The sequence below is a fragment of the Cannabis sativa genome, chromosome 9 (assembly GCF_029168945.1).
Source record: "Cannabis sativa cultivar Pink pepper isolate KNU-18-1 chromosome 9, ASM2916894v1, whole genome shotgun sequence".
NCBI classification, from domain to species: Eukaryota; Viridiplantae; Streptophyta; class Magnoliopsida; order Rosales; family Cannabaceae; genus Cannabis; species Cannabis sativa.
Window position 1 is genome coordinate 3,418,894 of NC_083609.1, and position 14,895 is coordinate 3,433,788.

Sequence of the window (14,895 nt, forward strand, 5' to 3'; positions counted from 1 at the left end):
AAAAAACAGGGTCCAAAATGGTATTTACTCTTTAAATTATTTAAAATTTTTCTGAAAAATTTACAAGTGATCTTAAATAATTATTGTTATCTATATTTCCAGCAATGGACACGTGAAATTCCCATAATAAATACAACTCAAATACTTAAGGCCCAATAGTAGGCCCAACTGAGATAACTGGGCCGAATCTATAAATCATCAGTCCTTCCGAATGAATAAGGAACAACTCGTCCAGTCGAGATCCCATCCAGAATGGTCAGTAGCCGAAAGACATAACACCGTGTAGCTGAACGAAGCTTTCAGCATGTAACCGAAAGCCCAATATAGTTTTCCATTTACTATTAGATCGCACAAGATCAGAGATTGCCTTCCAATAATCTCAAACTAAAGATGATATCTTTCTACCTAAAAAAAGATAGTAATTGACAATCAAGAAATTAATGTGTCATTAATTTTCACAAAGATAGGACACGATTTTAACAACCAACATCGTGATTTGGCATCTACATCGACATACACAAGACGTCTCATGGACCGGGCTGCACCAGGTAAGCCCAAAATTAATATTTTATTTGTGACTCCCCATTAAAGGAACAACTGGTAACTAATATGACTTCAATGCTTTATAAATATTTTCACAAACTCTACATGCAAAGGGTTCGAAATCCTTTACTCACATGCCCAAGAAAAAGAGAGAGTGCTCATATCTTCTTGTAATCCTAAAGACTAAGATTAGTTAACACCCCAATTATGTAAAAATCTTGAGTGTTCTATTTATTTTATTTTTGAATTATTATTCTTTGGCTCTTATATTTAAATTTTATTAGTTTTTGAAAAACTCAATAAACAATAATATACACGATTATGGAAAAAAAAAATTATTAAATTCTCCTTAATGCCGAAACATATAAAAAATATACTAAAATATTCTTTTAGAGAGATACCACATATTTTTCCAATAATACTTAATACTACTGTAAATTATATTATTATTACTATAATTTGATCCTACATAATTTAATTAATTATTATAAAATATTATTAACTATTTCCAAAGCATATTATAGATGAACACTATCAATACCTAATAACACTACTAAATGTTAGATTTTAAGTACTTTTGCACATGGATTCTAATTAATCAACAAGTATATATTTTATTTATTCACAATGGAAGATTATAATCAAAACTTAAAATAATCAAATTTTCTTGTTTTTTCCTCAACCGTTGTACTTTATAGTTGTACACACTACACACCAATGGATCTAATTAAATTGGAATTGGTCAAACATGGTTTGTCCTTGGACCATGCAGCAATTGATAAACCCCTATTTTTTTGATTTGTTAAAATAGTTTTGAAATTATTAATTTAAATTTAGTATTCAAACTAGAATAACCATAGACATAGCTTAGCATCCCAAATTCGAATTTCTCTTCTTTAGAATAAAACAAATATTAAATAAGATTCATAGTATTTCTGCTACATAAAAACAATGCGAAAATAACATTATTTTTTAAATATAAAAAACTGCTAATTACTTATAACGCACCATTTATTGAATAACTAATATCAATGCTCTTAGGTAGCACAAATCATTCATATGAGTAATATAAACAAATCATTCATATGAATAAATAATGTAGCACAAAACCATACACACACAATTTTTTTTCTAATAGATTTTAATCACACATAATATTTATTCAATGAATAATGTTTAGTCATTTTTTTATAATGATTATTAAATTAATTAAAATATACGAAACTCAATATTAAATTATACTGATGATGTCTCTGAGTGGTGCTAAATATCATTTATCAAATAATAATATGAAAAATAAGTAGGTAAATATATTATTAGTAAGTATTAAAAATGTTTGAGGATTAGGGAATATAGGAAAATTAACCATAAAAACATAAAAGAGTTAAGATGATCAAAAAATAGAATAGGGGCTTATATGCATAGAGAGAGATGAATGATCATAATTAATTATTATCATATATATGTGAGAGGTTTAGCTTAAGCATCGCATAAGAATAAGGAATAGAGATTATTGTTAATACATAAACCACACAAATTAAGTATTGTTGTCACCCTAAGTTTAGGCATATATCTATATAATTCATTCATATATATATATACACCTCAACTACTCCTACTATATATGCAACCCCACTTTTGCATTGATCTTCTCCAATTGAGCGCCGGGGGCTTTAGTTGCCCACATCAACCCCTCTACACAATATCCAAATATATCTATATATCAATAATCATAATTGATTAATCATAAAAATGGGTAAGGCCAAAGTGACGGTGGCAGGAATCTCCATCATTCTTGTGGTGGGGGTTGTGGTAGCTCTTATAGCCGGCGTTACCCACAAAGGTGGCGGCGCGAGCGGTGACGGAAATGGTGATGATGACCTTTCTTTTTCGTCGAAAGCTGTGGCTGCAATTTGCAGGCCGACAGACTATAAGAAATTGTGTGTTGAGAGCCTTGGCGAGGCTGCAAATAATGAGACAGCCTCGCCGAAGGATCTCTTCAAAGCGGTTTTGAATTCTACCATTCAACGAGTTTTAGTCGCTGTAGATAAGTCATCAGTGTTGTCCCAAAACACCACCTCGGCCCCACATAAAATGTCCCTTGAGGATTGCAAGGACTTGTTGGATTTCGCGGTGGATGAACTCCAAGCCTCGTTTTCAACGGTGGGCGATTCTGATTTGCACACCGTTAAGGATAGAGAAGCCGAGCTCATGAATTGGTTGAGCGCGGTCATCTCGTACCAACAAACTTGTTTGGATGGAATTCAGGACCCTGAGCTCAAGTCTGACATGACAAACAATATGTTGGATGCGTCCCAGATGACAAGTAACGCTTTGGCTATTGTTTCCGGCATTTCTAGCATCTTAGGAGCATTTGATATCAATTTTAGTAATCTCACCAGTCATTTTAATCCAACTTCGACCACGTCTCGAAGACTTATGGAAGCGCCTGTGGACGACAAAGATAGCTCGTATCCGCAGTGGCTTTCGGCTGCAGATAGGAAGCTGTTGGCTACTCGTGGAGGTGGTAATTTGAGGCCAAATGTTGTGGTAGCTAAGGATGGGAGTGGACAGTATAAGACTATTGCTGGCGCTCTTGCTTCCTATCCCAAGAACCATAGGGGTCGGTATGTGATTTATGTGAAGGCTGGGATCTATGATGAGTACATTACTGTTTCCAAGGACCAAGTCAATGTGTTTATGTATGGAGATGGACCTAGAAAGACCATCGTCACCGGAAGAAAGAGCTTTCGAGATGGGGTGTCCACCTTCAAGACTGCCTCATTCTGTAAGTCAATTAGTTTTGAGATAAAACTCCATCTTTCTTATAACATAGTCAAAACTGCTAATTTAATATAAAAAGATGACTAACCACTCGTAAAGCGTTACTTCTAATGTCACTACAAAAAAAGTTAATTTTAGTGACAACATTTTAGTACAATATAATTTTTTTGTGATTAAATATTGTAGCTTTTAGTCAAAATAAAAAGTTACTTTAAATGTAAATTATCACTAATTTAATTTTAGTCACAACAAGTTATGATTTTTGCGACTAATATCTTTGGTCACGAAGTTTTTAATCACAACATAAGAATTATTATTTATAATTGGTAACAACTTTTTTATTTAAAGTTATAAATTTTGTTGCGATTAAAAGTGAGATTTTTTGTAGTGTGTTAAACATCGTCTAATTTCTTAATTCTTTCTTTATTTGTAGCTGCTATTGGAAATGGTTTCATAGCGAAATCGATGGGATTCCAGAACACAGCAGGACCAGAAGGACACCAAGCAGTGGCATTGCGAGTTCAGTCAGACATGGCTGCCTTCTACAACTGTAGAATGGACGGATACCAAGACACATTATACACACAAGCACATCGTCAATTCTATCGCAACTGCGTTATATCAGGAACCGTCGATTTCATCTTTGGAGACGGGGCAGTGGTGATCCAAAACTCTAAAATAATTGTAAGGAAACCAGCAGACGGGCAAAAGAACGCGGTGACAGCTCAAGGGAGAACAGACAAGAGAGAAACGACAGGAATTGTGATCCAAAACTGTAGGATTGTACCTGAGGTGAAACTGTTTAATGAAAGGTTCAAGTTCCCTACCTACTTGGGTAGGCCATGGAAAGAGTACTCGAGGACGATCATCATGGAGACCACCATTGGAGACTTGATTCAGCCCGCCGGGTGGATGGAGTGGAATGGAAACTTTGCCCTAGACACTCTTTACTATGCCGAGTTCGCTAACCGAGGACCGGGGGCTAACACTAACAGAAGGGTGAGATGGAAAGGGCACAAGATCTTGACAAACAGGCAAGAGGCTCACCAATTCACTCCTGGTCCTTTCCTTCAAGGAAATCTTTGGTTGAGATACACTGGTGCACCTTACTTCCTTGGCTTCAAACCCTAAACACAAACATAATAATTAATAATTATATCATTCTAATTAACCAATTATTAGTACTATTTTCCCACATATATACTTCTTTGTTGTTATATATATCACATTTATATATATGTTGATATTATTCAGTTATCATTTCTATTTTCTTTATTTTTTCCCTACCTATTGTAGTAGCTAACTAGTTGTGTTTTTCTTATTTATTCGTTTTGTATTATTATGTATTGACTGTTTTCTTTGAACATTCTTTATTTGATTGAATTCAATTAATATATAATTATACTGTATATTCCAAATTAGCGTAAAAGTGAATTTCACTCTCAATATCTTTATCTATATAAATATTATTATGACATTTTTCTATGGTCACTTTTTGCAGATATAAAATTTGAATGAATATAAAATAAATTACAGTGACAACACATAATTTACAATATCCGGCCAGTTAGGCAAATACAATTCCTCATAGGAGTATTTGAAAATAATTAGTTTAATTTTAGGGAATTTTTTTTTTTTTTTTAATATTTACACTCAAAATAGTTTTTTTTTTTTTTTTTTTTTTTGCATTTTTACGAAAATCCACATAGAAACTCACATAACAACCAACGAAATAACCTAAATCGTAACCAAAGTAAAGTTTGTAGTAGTGTTGTCATCATCATCATCATTAGCATCTCTCAGAATTCGTTGTTGAGGAACATCCGACATTTGTGGGTAGTATGGCGATATCTGCAAACTTGTCATCATCTGAGAATTCTGTTGCCCATGTGGTGTCGACATATGCAATGTCTTCTGCCCATATTGTTTCCCTTGTGGTGTCAGCGTCATCTGAAAAGTCTGCGGCATCGATCTGTGACATTTGTTGTGTCGGCATCATTGTGACATCCGAGACTGTGAGCCTTGAGAGTTCTGAGGCGACTGCATCATTACTTGTGGGCTTTTTGGCGATGACGACTGTGACATCACTTGCATGAATGTCTGAAACATCTGAAATTATTAAAATTGATGAACCATTTGTTCAGGGAGTTGTTGAGGCTGCTGTAACGACTACTATAACAATTGTTGAAATAAAAGTGGAGTCTGCTACGACTGTTGATTCTGAAAATCCATTGGCTGAAAAGATGAACCAGATCCATCTCTAGGCATATAAGAGTAAGACAGTTGTGGGCGCGTTGGTTGCGTTTGGCCAGCCTTAGTCATTGTTGCCTCCATTTGTGCACGTTGTTCATGTGTCATTATTTGAATCATCACCTGAAGTTATCTTTGCATTTGAGTTACAATTTTCCTTAAATCGGGTTGGTCAGTAGCTGGAGTAGGTTGTGAGCGCCGTCTTGATGATCGACCATTCAATTTGCGACCCGCTCCTTCTCTCCAAGAGTCTCACGAAGTATCTAAATCTCAACATCTTGTGTACAATCAGAAGGACTAGATTGACTGTCATATTTTTTCATTCGTACCTATTTTAAGAATAAGTTAGAAACCAAAAAAACTTACAATTATTTAAATATATTTAAGGGCTTTTTTCATAAATGTACAACAAAAACAACATAATTACAAAAAATGTGTAAAAAAAAATTATTTTAAAAACTTATATATTTTGAAAACTTATTACATGAAATCATACATTTTAATCATTAAATAATAAACTATGTTTATTAAAACTCAAAATAAACAATTTCGTAAAATTAATTAAACAGTTTTATAAAAATAAACAAGTTATTTTTTTTTATTAAAAGATAAATGTTTATTATCTATTTTAGTATGAATTATTATAATTTAATAAGATTTTTTTTAATAAAATACAATATCAAAATTATAAACATTAATGTATATAAATATAAATCAATACTTAAAATTACTAAAACTAAACATGACACATAGAGTGATATAATAAACATATATGAATATTATTATTTTGTTTATTAAATTAGTATGTTTAATAAATAGAAAACAAAATAAACATATATATACAAAGTATTTTATATTATTAGTATGTTTATTATAATTGTAAACATAAAAATAGACATAGACAAATTATACTATACTAAAATAAGTATATTCTTTTTCTATTGTTTCTATATATTGATTATTTTTTAATGAATTAGTGAACGAATTTTCTATTGAAGTATAATTCTTACATCAAAAAATAAATAAACAAACATAACTTTATAAACTCCAAAAATGATTTAATTAAAAAAAATAAACATGACACAATAAACAAAGAAAAAGATAAAGATAAACAATTTTTTTTATATATATTATTTATTTTCTAAAAAATTACTAAAAAATAAACATAACACACATAGAGTGATATAATAAACGTATGTAAATATTATTATTTTGTTTATTAAATTAGTATATTTAATTAATAGAAAAATAAATAAACACATATATAAAATGTTTTATATTATTGGTATGTTTTTTTATTATAATTAATGTAAACATAAAAATAAACATAACCAATATTACCATATATATATAATAATCAATAATTGTTACCATATATATATATTATAAAAGAAATTGAAAAAAAAGTTTTTAATTATATATAAAAATGTATGAGAAAATGATAATAAGTTTTTTTGCACATATTTTGTAATTAATTAAAATAATGTATACAAAATTGTAAAATGCTCTATATTTAAAAGTAATTAGTTTACACAGTCTTACATATTGATTTTTGGCATACTCGTTGACAAACTTGTTTGTCTTTTTTTGTGGAACAAACCTTCCAGTTCTCAACGCGACCCATGTTTTGCTGTTAAGAAAATTGTAATTAAATTAAACTTCATAAAATAAATAGTATATATATTAACTTACATTTTCATGAAGGGTCTCAACCATAAGTATCGACTCTTGTGTTGAAGGAAAGTTCATCTTCTGCCGATTGAGAGCATTTTGAATAGAACGAGCAACAAACTTAGGAGATGTGAATAACTGACATATTAGTCGCTATTGTTCTTCATTGAGTTCAATTGGGGGGGGGGGGGGTTTCTTGACTGCAATTTCAAATTCTTTTAGTTTTTTTTTTTTATAAAATTCTTTGAAATGTACAAGTCTAATGTTTTTCTTCGTCTTGTATTTTTCGGCTATTTCAACTAACGAAATAGCTAGTAATTTTGGATCACTGTCAAGATTAATGTTGTTGGAAAAATTTAATACAATTAATCACAATATTTTCTCTTTTTGTATGTCAAAAATAAGATACTTTCATACACTACAATAAGCAATATCAAATATCAACTAAAAAACCACAAGCAATATAAAATATACAAATCAAGCATAAAAGTGAAACACCAAATTTTTTATGTGGAAACCTAATGCGAGAAAAAACCATATGGAGCGCAGTCCGATCAAATCATCCACTATCACCAATATTCAATAATTAGATTACAATATTTTTCTCTAGTATAACTAGAAGCTCACAACAACATCAAGATTAAACAATCTCGGATCACCAATACAATCATCATCATTTCAAAAGATGAATACACAAAGAAAAAGTTTAAATCTCACCAAATGGATATTGTAGAAGAGCACGTTAAAGAGGACAATCACCAAATCAGAATGGTAGATTCGTAGAGCACCTTGCAAGAATTCACCACCCAAAATTTGAGCTAAAATGGATGAGAATCAACCACTTAATCTTCAATGTAAAGCAGCAAAACCCACTTTCTCTCTCCAGCTTTCTTCTCTTCTTTCCCTTTCTTTTTCTTGGCTGCTGCCAAGGACGGACACACTAATAGTAGTGTGGGGGCTATAGTGTTAAAAAAATTAAATATCTTCTATTTAATAAAATAATTATACAACAAAATAGTAAAAAGCCCTCCCAAAATGATTATAATTTTCATGTAAAGTACATATAAATAATTTTATAATATTTAAGCTCCCATGAGTTCTGGCTGCTACTACTTGCTTCTCACGACAGCCACACCAGCTCTTTTTTATTTTAATTGCTTCATTTGATTGGGCCTTAAGCCCTTATTTGGTCAAGCCCACTAAATGTGGTGGACCCAACAAATGTTGATGCAACTATCTTTGAGAATGAAGGTGCTTATGGAGAGGGTCTTATAAATCGAGTTGTTGATGGTTCTTTACTTGAGGCTTTTGCTGTTTATTATTCAAGTTTTGTCCAAGCAGTGATTGTTGAGATTATGAGTATCAAGGAAGCATTAAGTTGAATAAATAGGAAACACTAAGGGCTCGTTTGGAACGCCGTATTAGGTCGTATTGTATTGTATTATATTATATTGAATTGTATTTTATGTAATATTTTTATGTAAAACTATATGTGGTATTAACTTTTATAGACACCTAAATATATAATATTTTAGTATAAATTAAAGTTTAACATAATATTATATAAAAATATAATATATAATCTAATTCAATATAATACAATACAATACAATACGACCTAATACGGCGTTCCAAACGAGCCCTAACAGAATGTTATAGTCGAAACTGATAAATTAGTTGTTGCCCATGCGCTTGCTAGTACTATCCAAATGCCTTCGACGTTTGGTATTTTAGTTGTTGCGCAATTTACAAACAAAATTGCACATTATCTTGCTTGTAGCAGGGCCGGCTCTGAAAATATATGGGCTCAGACGAATTAAATTTTGGAGTCCTCAAAATATATAAAAAGAAATATAAAAGAAGAGTGTTATGGGATTTAAACCCATGACCTTAGACAATATGCTATCCACCTCAACCAACTAAGCTATAAATATTTGTTGCTTATAATACACTTAAATTTTACTTAAATAAAAACCTAATAATTTTTTTATTTTTTTTTTATTTTGGGCCCTCGAAAAGTGTAGGCCCTAGGCACGGGCCTAGCCCGCCTATGCCTAGGGCCGGCCCTGGCTTGTTGCTCTTGTTCTTATTCAGATTATAATTTTGCTGAGAGTCGTGCTTTGACTACCCTTCAATATATTGTAATGACAAATTTAGCTGTATAATAAGAAATCTCTTTTCTATTAAAAAAAAAGACCTAGATCAATATAAATGTGTCATAGATAGTCTAGGTAAAGATGGAGATTTAACTTTCAATCTCCTCTATGTTCAAAAACAATTAGCAAAGCACTAGACTATACTATAAATTATGAGGGTATGTTATTATTAAAAAATCATTCACTAACGTTGACATGTATTAAAAAATAAAGTCAATATATATACTATTTTTTTTTGGTAAGGCAATATATTATAATTTCTAATCAAAAGTATTCGAAATTAGAAATGAGAGTAAACGAAATGACATTTAAATAATAATAAAGGTAATAGCATTGCCTAAATGAAATTTGTAGTTATAATATTTTATATGACAAATTAACTCATACCTATTTTTGTTTAATGTATTGAAATTGATGTTTAAGAAGTAGTTAGAGTTTTATAAATACACTTTTTTTTTTTTGAGGGATTTTATAAATACACTAACACTTAGTACGTTGAATTATTGTACATCTTATCATATTCATTTATATGTCTCATAATCGATTTAACAGTAAGAACTAACCCGAAAAAAATATAAACTCAAAAAAACATATTAATTAAAAATACTATTTTGGACCCTCTGTTTTACAAAAATTACCAATTGGACCCTGTGTTTTGTTAAATGACAAAATGGACCCTGTACTTTCTAAAATAGTACATATAGAACCCTGAATTGATTTTTTATCAAAATAAAGTTTAATTATAATCCGATCTAAAAGTGCTATGACAAAACTGTTTACATTTATTGTATCTGTTCGTATTAAGTATTGTCTTCAAGTTGGTTGTATTAAAAAAAAAGTTGTCAAAAACTAAACTTAGGGTCCTATTTTCACTATTTTAGAAAATACAGGGTCCATTTTGTCATTTAACAAAACACAGGGTCCAATCTGTAACTTTTGCAAAACACAGGGTCCAAAATAATATTTACCCTTAATTAAAATATGTTTGGTAACACTTTTTTTTAATCAATTTTCTATTTTTTTTTATTAGTAAAAATATTTTCAAAAAACATGTTTAATAAAACTGTTGTTAATACTTTTCAATTTTTTAATTGAGAATTAAAATTTTAAAAATTTTGAAAAAAAAATCACTTTATAATTATTTTAAACAAGTATTTTTTTTTCTTAATCAATAATTTAGACTTGGACCTTAACTTGGACCTTGGGACCTAGCCGGTCCTGACCCCAATCACAGACCTAGACTCGACTTAAATAAAATCAAAAAATAAAAATAAAGTTATACAACACACTTTTATTTTTTATTTTTAAAATTAAAAAATAAAAGTGATTATAAAATACATTTAAAATAAAATTTTAAAAACACAAATTTAACTTTCAATTTTGTGATTAAAAAATTAAAAAATAAAAGTGTTACCAAACACTCCCTAAAACCATAAAAATTAGAAAAAAAAATGCTCTTGTTACTCTATTTTCTTCCCTCCGAATTTTGCTCTTAAAAAAAAAAAAACAAAAGAAAGACATAAAGGCATGCTTGAAATTCAAGATTTTAAATCACTAAATGTCCAAATTAATATTCACAATTTTTTAACTTGCTATAATTACATGAGGTTTTTATTTATTTATTTAGTTAGTATTAATAAAAGTCTCTAAAGAAATGCAAGAAATAGGGAGAGAAATGAGGTTAACCACCTTAAGCTAGCGGCAAATGGAAATAGATTCATAATATTTGGTAGCTTTAATTGCTACACCACATAATTTGTAGTCACTCTATAATTAGTCATTCTTACTTTCACCTATATATATATCTTACATTCCTCTATACTTCTATTCAGTGCTAATTCATTATATACAATTGATAAAAACTTAGATACTTATGAGTGGGAAGGCAAAGATAGGAGAAGGACTAGTCTCCGTGAATACATTCACGGTGAGATTAGTGATCATTAATGTTGTAATTGCTGCAACCTTACAAATAAGCAATGGTCATCTTCCATTTGGAGGTCTAGGAGTAGGCTTTGGAGGACATATGAATTCTAATGCCGGTTTTCATGCTAAGATACCCTCATTTCCGGGTGCAGCTCATCATGCGGCAACAACATTCGCGGGCATATCTCATGCTGCGAATATATTTTGTGGGACATGCGAATACAGAGATGCATGCATCAAAAGCATTGCGTCTATGGGCAACAAGGCCAATGCTAACCCCATTGACTATTTCCAAGCTGCAATACAATCCACCATCTCTCAAGTGAGCGCCATTGTCAATGTATCGGCTAGTATAGCAGCGAGTTCCTCTGGCTCCAAGAAAATGTATATGGAAGATTGTCAAGAATTGCTTGGGTTCGCGGTTGATGAACTTCAGACTAGCTTTTCGACTATGGGAGGAACTGACTTGAGTGCGTTTTATAATAAACAAGGTGAACTTTTGAATTGGTTGAGTGCTGCTGTATCGTATCAGCATACATGCCTTGATGGCATATTTGATTCTCAACTTAAAACAGAGATGATGTCAAATGGTCTCTCTGCTGCGAACCAGCTAGCAAGAAATGCCTTGGCGATTGTCTCCACCATGTCCACAATCTTTAGTGGCTTCAAAATTAATTTTAAGTTTGGCACGAGTGGTAATTCTCGTGCATTAACTGGTTTTGCACAAGGTACATATGGATGGGATTTTGGTGGCTATGGTGCTACCGGTACTTGGAGTGCAGGAATGGGTGCTGGAGCTGGTGGCGGTGCAGGGACAGGTGCTGGTGGCGGTGGCGGTGCAGGGACAGGTGCTGGTGGCGGTGGCGGTGCAGGTGCAGGGACAGGTGCTGGTGCTGGTGGCGGTGCAGGGACAGGTGCTGGTGCTGGTGGCGGTGCAGGGACAGGTGTTGGTGCTGGTGGCGGTGCAGGGACAGGTGGCGGTGCAGGGACAGGTGCTGGTGCTGGTGCTGGTGTCGGTGCGGGGACAGGTGCTGGTGCTGGTGGCGGTGCAGGGACAGGTGCTGGTGGTGGTGCAGGGACAGGTGCTGGTGGTGGTGGTGGTGCAGGCACATATTCTGGTGGTGGTGGTGGTGGTGGTGCAGGTACATATTCTGATGTAGGGATAGGTTCTAGTGTTGGTGTTGGTGGTGGTGGTGCAGGGACAGGTGGCAATGTTGATACTAGTAGTGTTGGAGGTGGCAGTGTTGATACTAGTGTTGGTGCTGGTGGTGGAAGTGGTAATGGAGAAGGTGGTGGAAGTGGTAGTGGTAGCGGTTTTGGTGGCGGTACAGGTGAAGGAAGTGGCAGTGGTTCTGGAGGTTACACTAGTGAAGGAAGTGGCAGTATTAATGCTAATGTTGGTGCTGGTGGTGGAAGTGGTAGTGGTAGCGGTTTTGGTGGCGGTACCGGTGAAGGAAGTGGCAGTGGTTCTGGTAACAGCACAAGTGAAGGAAGTGGAAGTGGCAGTGGTTCTGGTAGTGGAAGTGGAAGTGGAAGTGGAAGTGGAAGTGGCAGTGGTTCTGGTGGTGGTAGTGTTAGCATCGATACAAGTGGTGATGTAAGCAGTGGTAGCGGTGGTGGCAGTGGTAGTGGCAGCGGCAGCGGCAGCGGTAAAGGTAATGGAAGTGGTGAAGGAAGCAGTAGCAGTAATGTTACTAGTAGTGTTGAAAGTAGTGGAAGTATTTCAACCAGTGGTCAGGGTAGTGGTGGTGGTAGCGGCAGTGGTGCTGGAGGAGGTGGAGGCAGCGGCGGTAGCAAAAGTAGCAGTGAGTATAGTTGGAGTCAAAGCTTTGAAAAAAGTGGCGGAGGTGGTGGTGGCGGTGGCGGAGATGGCAGTGTCAGCGGTGGTAAGAAAGCTAGTATTACTATTAACGGAGGTGGTAATGGTGGTGGAGATGGCAGTGTCAGTGGTGGTAAGAAAGCTACTATTACCTTTAACAAAGGTGGTAATGGTGGCGGAGATGGCAGTGTCAGTGGTGGTAAGAAAGCTACTATTACCATTAGCAAAGGTGGTCATGGTGGCGGAGATGGCAGTGTCAGTGGTGGTAAGAAAGCTAGTTTTACTATTAGTGGAGGAGTAGATGGTGGTATAAACAAAGAATTTAGCTTTAGCAAAGAAGTTAATGGTGATGGAAGCAAAGAATTCACCATTAACAAAGGATTTAGCATTAACACAGGTTCTAGAAGACTTAAGGAGGCATTTGAATATCCATCTTGGTTGTCTGGTTCAGATAGAAAACTATTAGGTACTAACAATGAAAACCAAAACTTAACACCAAATAAAGTTGTGGCCCAAGATGGGAGTGGAGACTTTAAAACTATTGGAGAAGCTCTTGCTTCATATCCAAAAAACCATCAAGGTCGTTACATTATCTATGTTAAAGCTGGGATTTACAATGAGTATCTTATTGTTACAAAAGATCAAAAGAATGTGTTTATGTATGGAGATGGACCTCGAAAGACAATCATCACAGGAAGAAAGAACTTCCATGAAGGCGTTTCAACCTTTAGAACTGCTACATTTTGTAAGCTTTTCTTCCCCATTTTGTTTTGTTATAAAGTGTTATCTTTGCTTATATAAAGTGTTATCTTTGCTCATGTCAGCTGCTATTGGAAGTGGATTTGTGGCGAAATCAATGGGATTTCAAAACACAGCAGGACCAGAAGGACACCAAGCAGTAGCACTTCGAGTTCAATCAGACATGTCTGCATTTTACAATTGTAGAATGGATGGTTACCAAGACACATTATATGTTCAAACACATCGTCAATTCTATCACAACTGTGTCATATCAGGAACAGTCGATTTCATCTTTGGAGACGCTGCAGCCGTCATCCAAAACTCGTTGATCATTGTCAGAAAGCCTGGACCAAACCAGAGGAATGCAGTGACTGCCCAAGGCAGAGTTGACAAGTATGAAACAACCGGCATAGTAATCCAGAACTGTAGAATTGTCCCTGAACAGAAACTCCACGCCGAAAGATTAACTGTTCCCACATACTTAGGAAGACCATGGAAAGAGTATTCTAGGACTGTGATTATGGAATCAACAATTGAGGATTTGATTCAACCAGCTGGATGGCTTGAATGGAATGGTAATTTTGCTCTTGACACACTTTACTATGCTGAGTATGCAAATAGAGGACCTGGTGCTGCAACTAACCAAAGGGTTAAATGGAAGGGTTACAAGGTCATTACTGATAGGAATGAAGCTATGCAATTCACTGTTGGCCAATTTCTTCAAGGAAATATGTGGTTAGGAAACACTGGTGCACCCTATTTTCTTGGATTAAAGACTTAATTAATTCAGATTAGTTATGTATTATTATTCAATAAGAAAAGAAAAGTGTTATAATAACTCATATAGGTTTGTATTTTTTGAGGATTTGAGAGGATGGGTACTACTTACTCCCACCCCCACCTCATTGATTATGAGTAAAATAATGTAATTTTGTGTATTAATTTTTGGTATATGGCTCAATATTAAATGTAGCTGCCATTCAAAATAAATATATATACTTTATA

General features: G+C 33.7%; 2 protein-coding genes across 5 annotated transcripts; both read left to right on the forward strand.

Moving 5' to 3' along the window:
* The first annotated feature begins 1,871 nt into the window (after positions 1-1,871).
* Positions 1,872-4,745, forward strand: LOC115723340 (pectinesterase-like). Its single transcript, XM_030652783.2, has 2 exons — positions 1,872-3,331; positions 3,761-4,745. The coding sequence occupies exons 1-2, from the start codon at positions 2,296-2,298 to the stop codon at positions 4,456-4,458; spliced, it is 1,734 nt and encodes a 577-aa protein (XP_030508643.2). The 5' UTR covers positions 1,872-2,295; the 3' UTR covers positions 4,459-4,745.
* A 6,494-nt stretch (positions 4,746-11,239) lies between these two features.
* On the forward strand, positions 11,240-14,893 carry LOC115722684 (uncharacterized). 4 transcript variants are annotated; one of them, XM_061103978.1, is made up of 4 exons: positions 11,240-12,136; positions 12,203-12,274; positions 12,359-13,894; positions 13,974-14,893. In XM_061103978.1, the coding sequence occupies exons 1-4, from the start codon at positions 11,278-11,280 to the stop codon at positions 14,669-14,671; spliced, it is 3,165 nt and encodes a 1,054-aa protein (XP_060959961.1). In that variant the 5' UTR covers positions 11,240-11,277; the 3' UTR covers positions 14,672-14,893. The 4 variants fall into 4 exon arrangements, with proteins under 4 accessions (XP_060959961.1, XP_060959960.1, XP_060959959.1 ...); XM_061103979.1 differs by having other exon boundaries at positions 11,241-12,148; positions 12,245-12,274; XM_061103977.1 differs by having other exon boundaries at positions 11,240-12,148; positions 12,245-13,894.
* Positions 14,894-14,895: the final 2 nt, after the last annotated feature.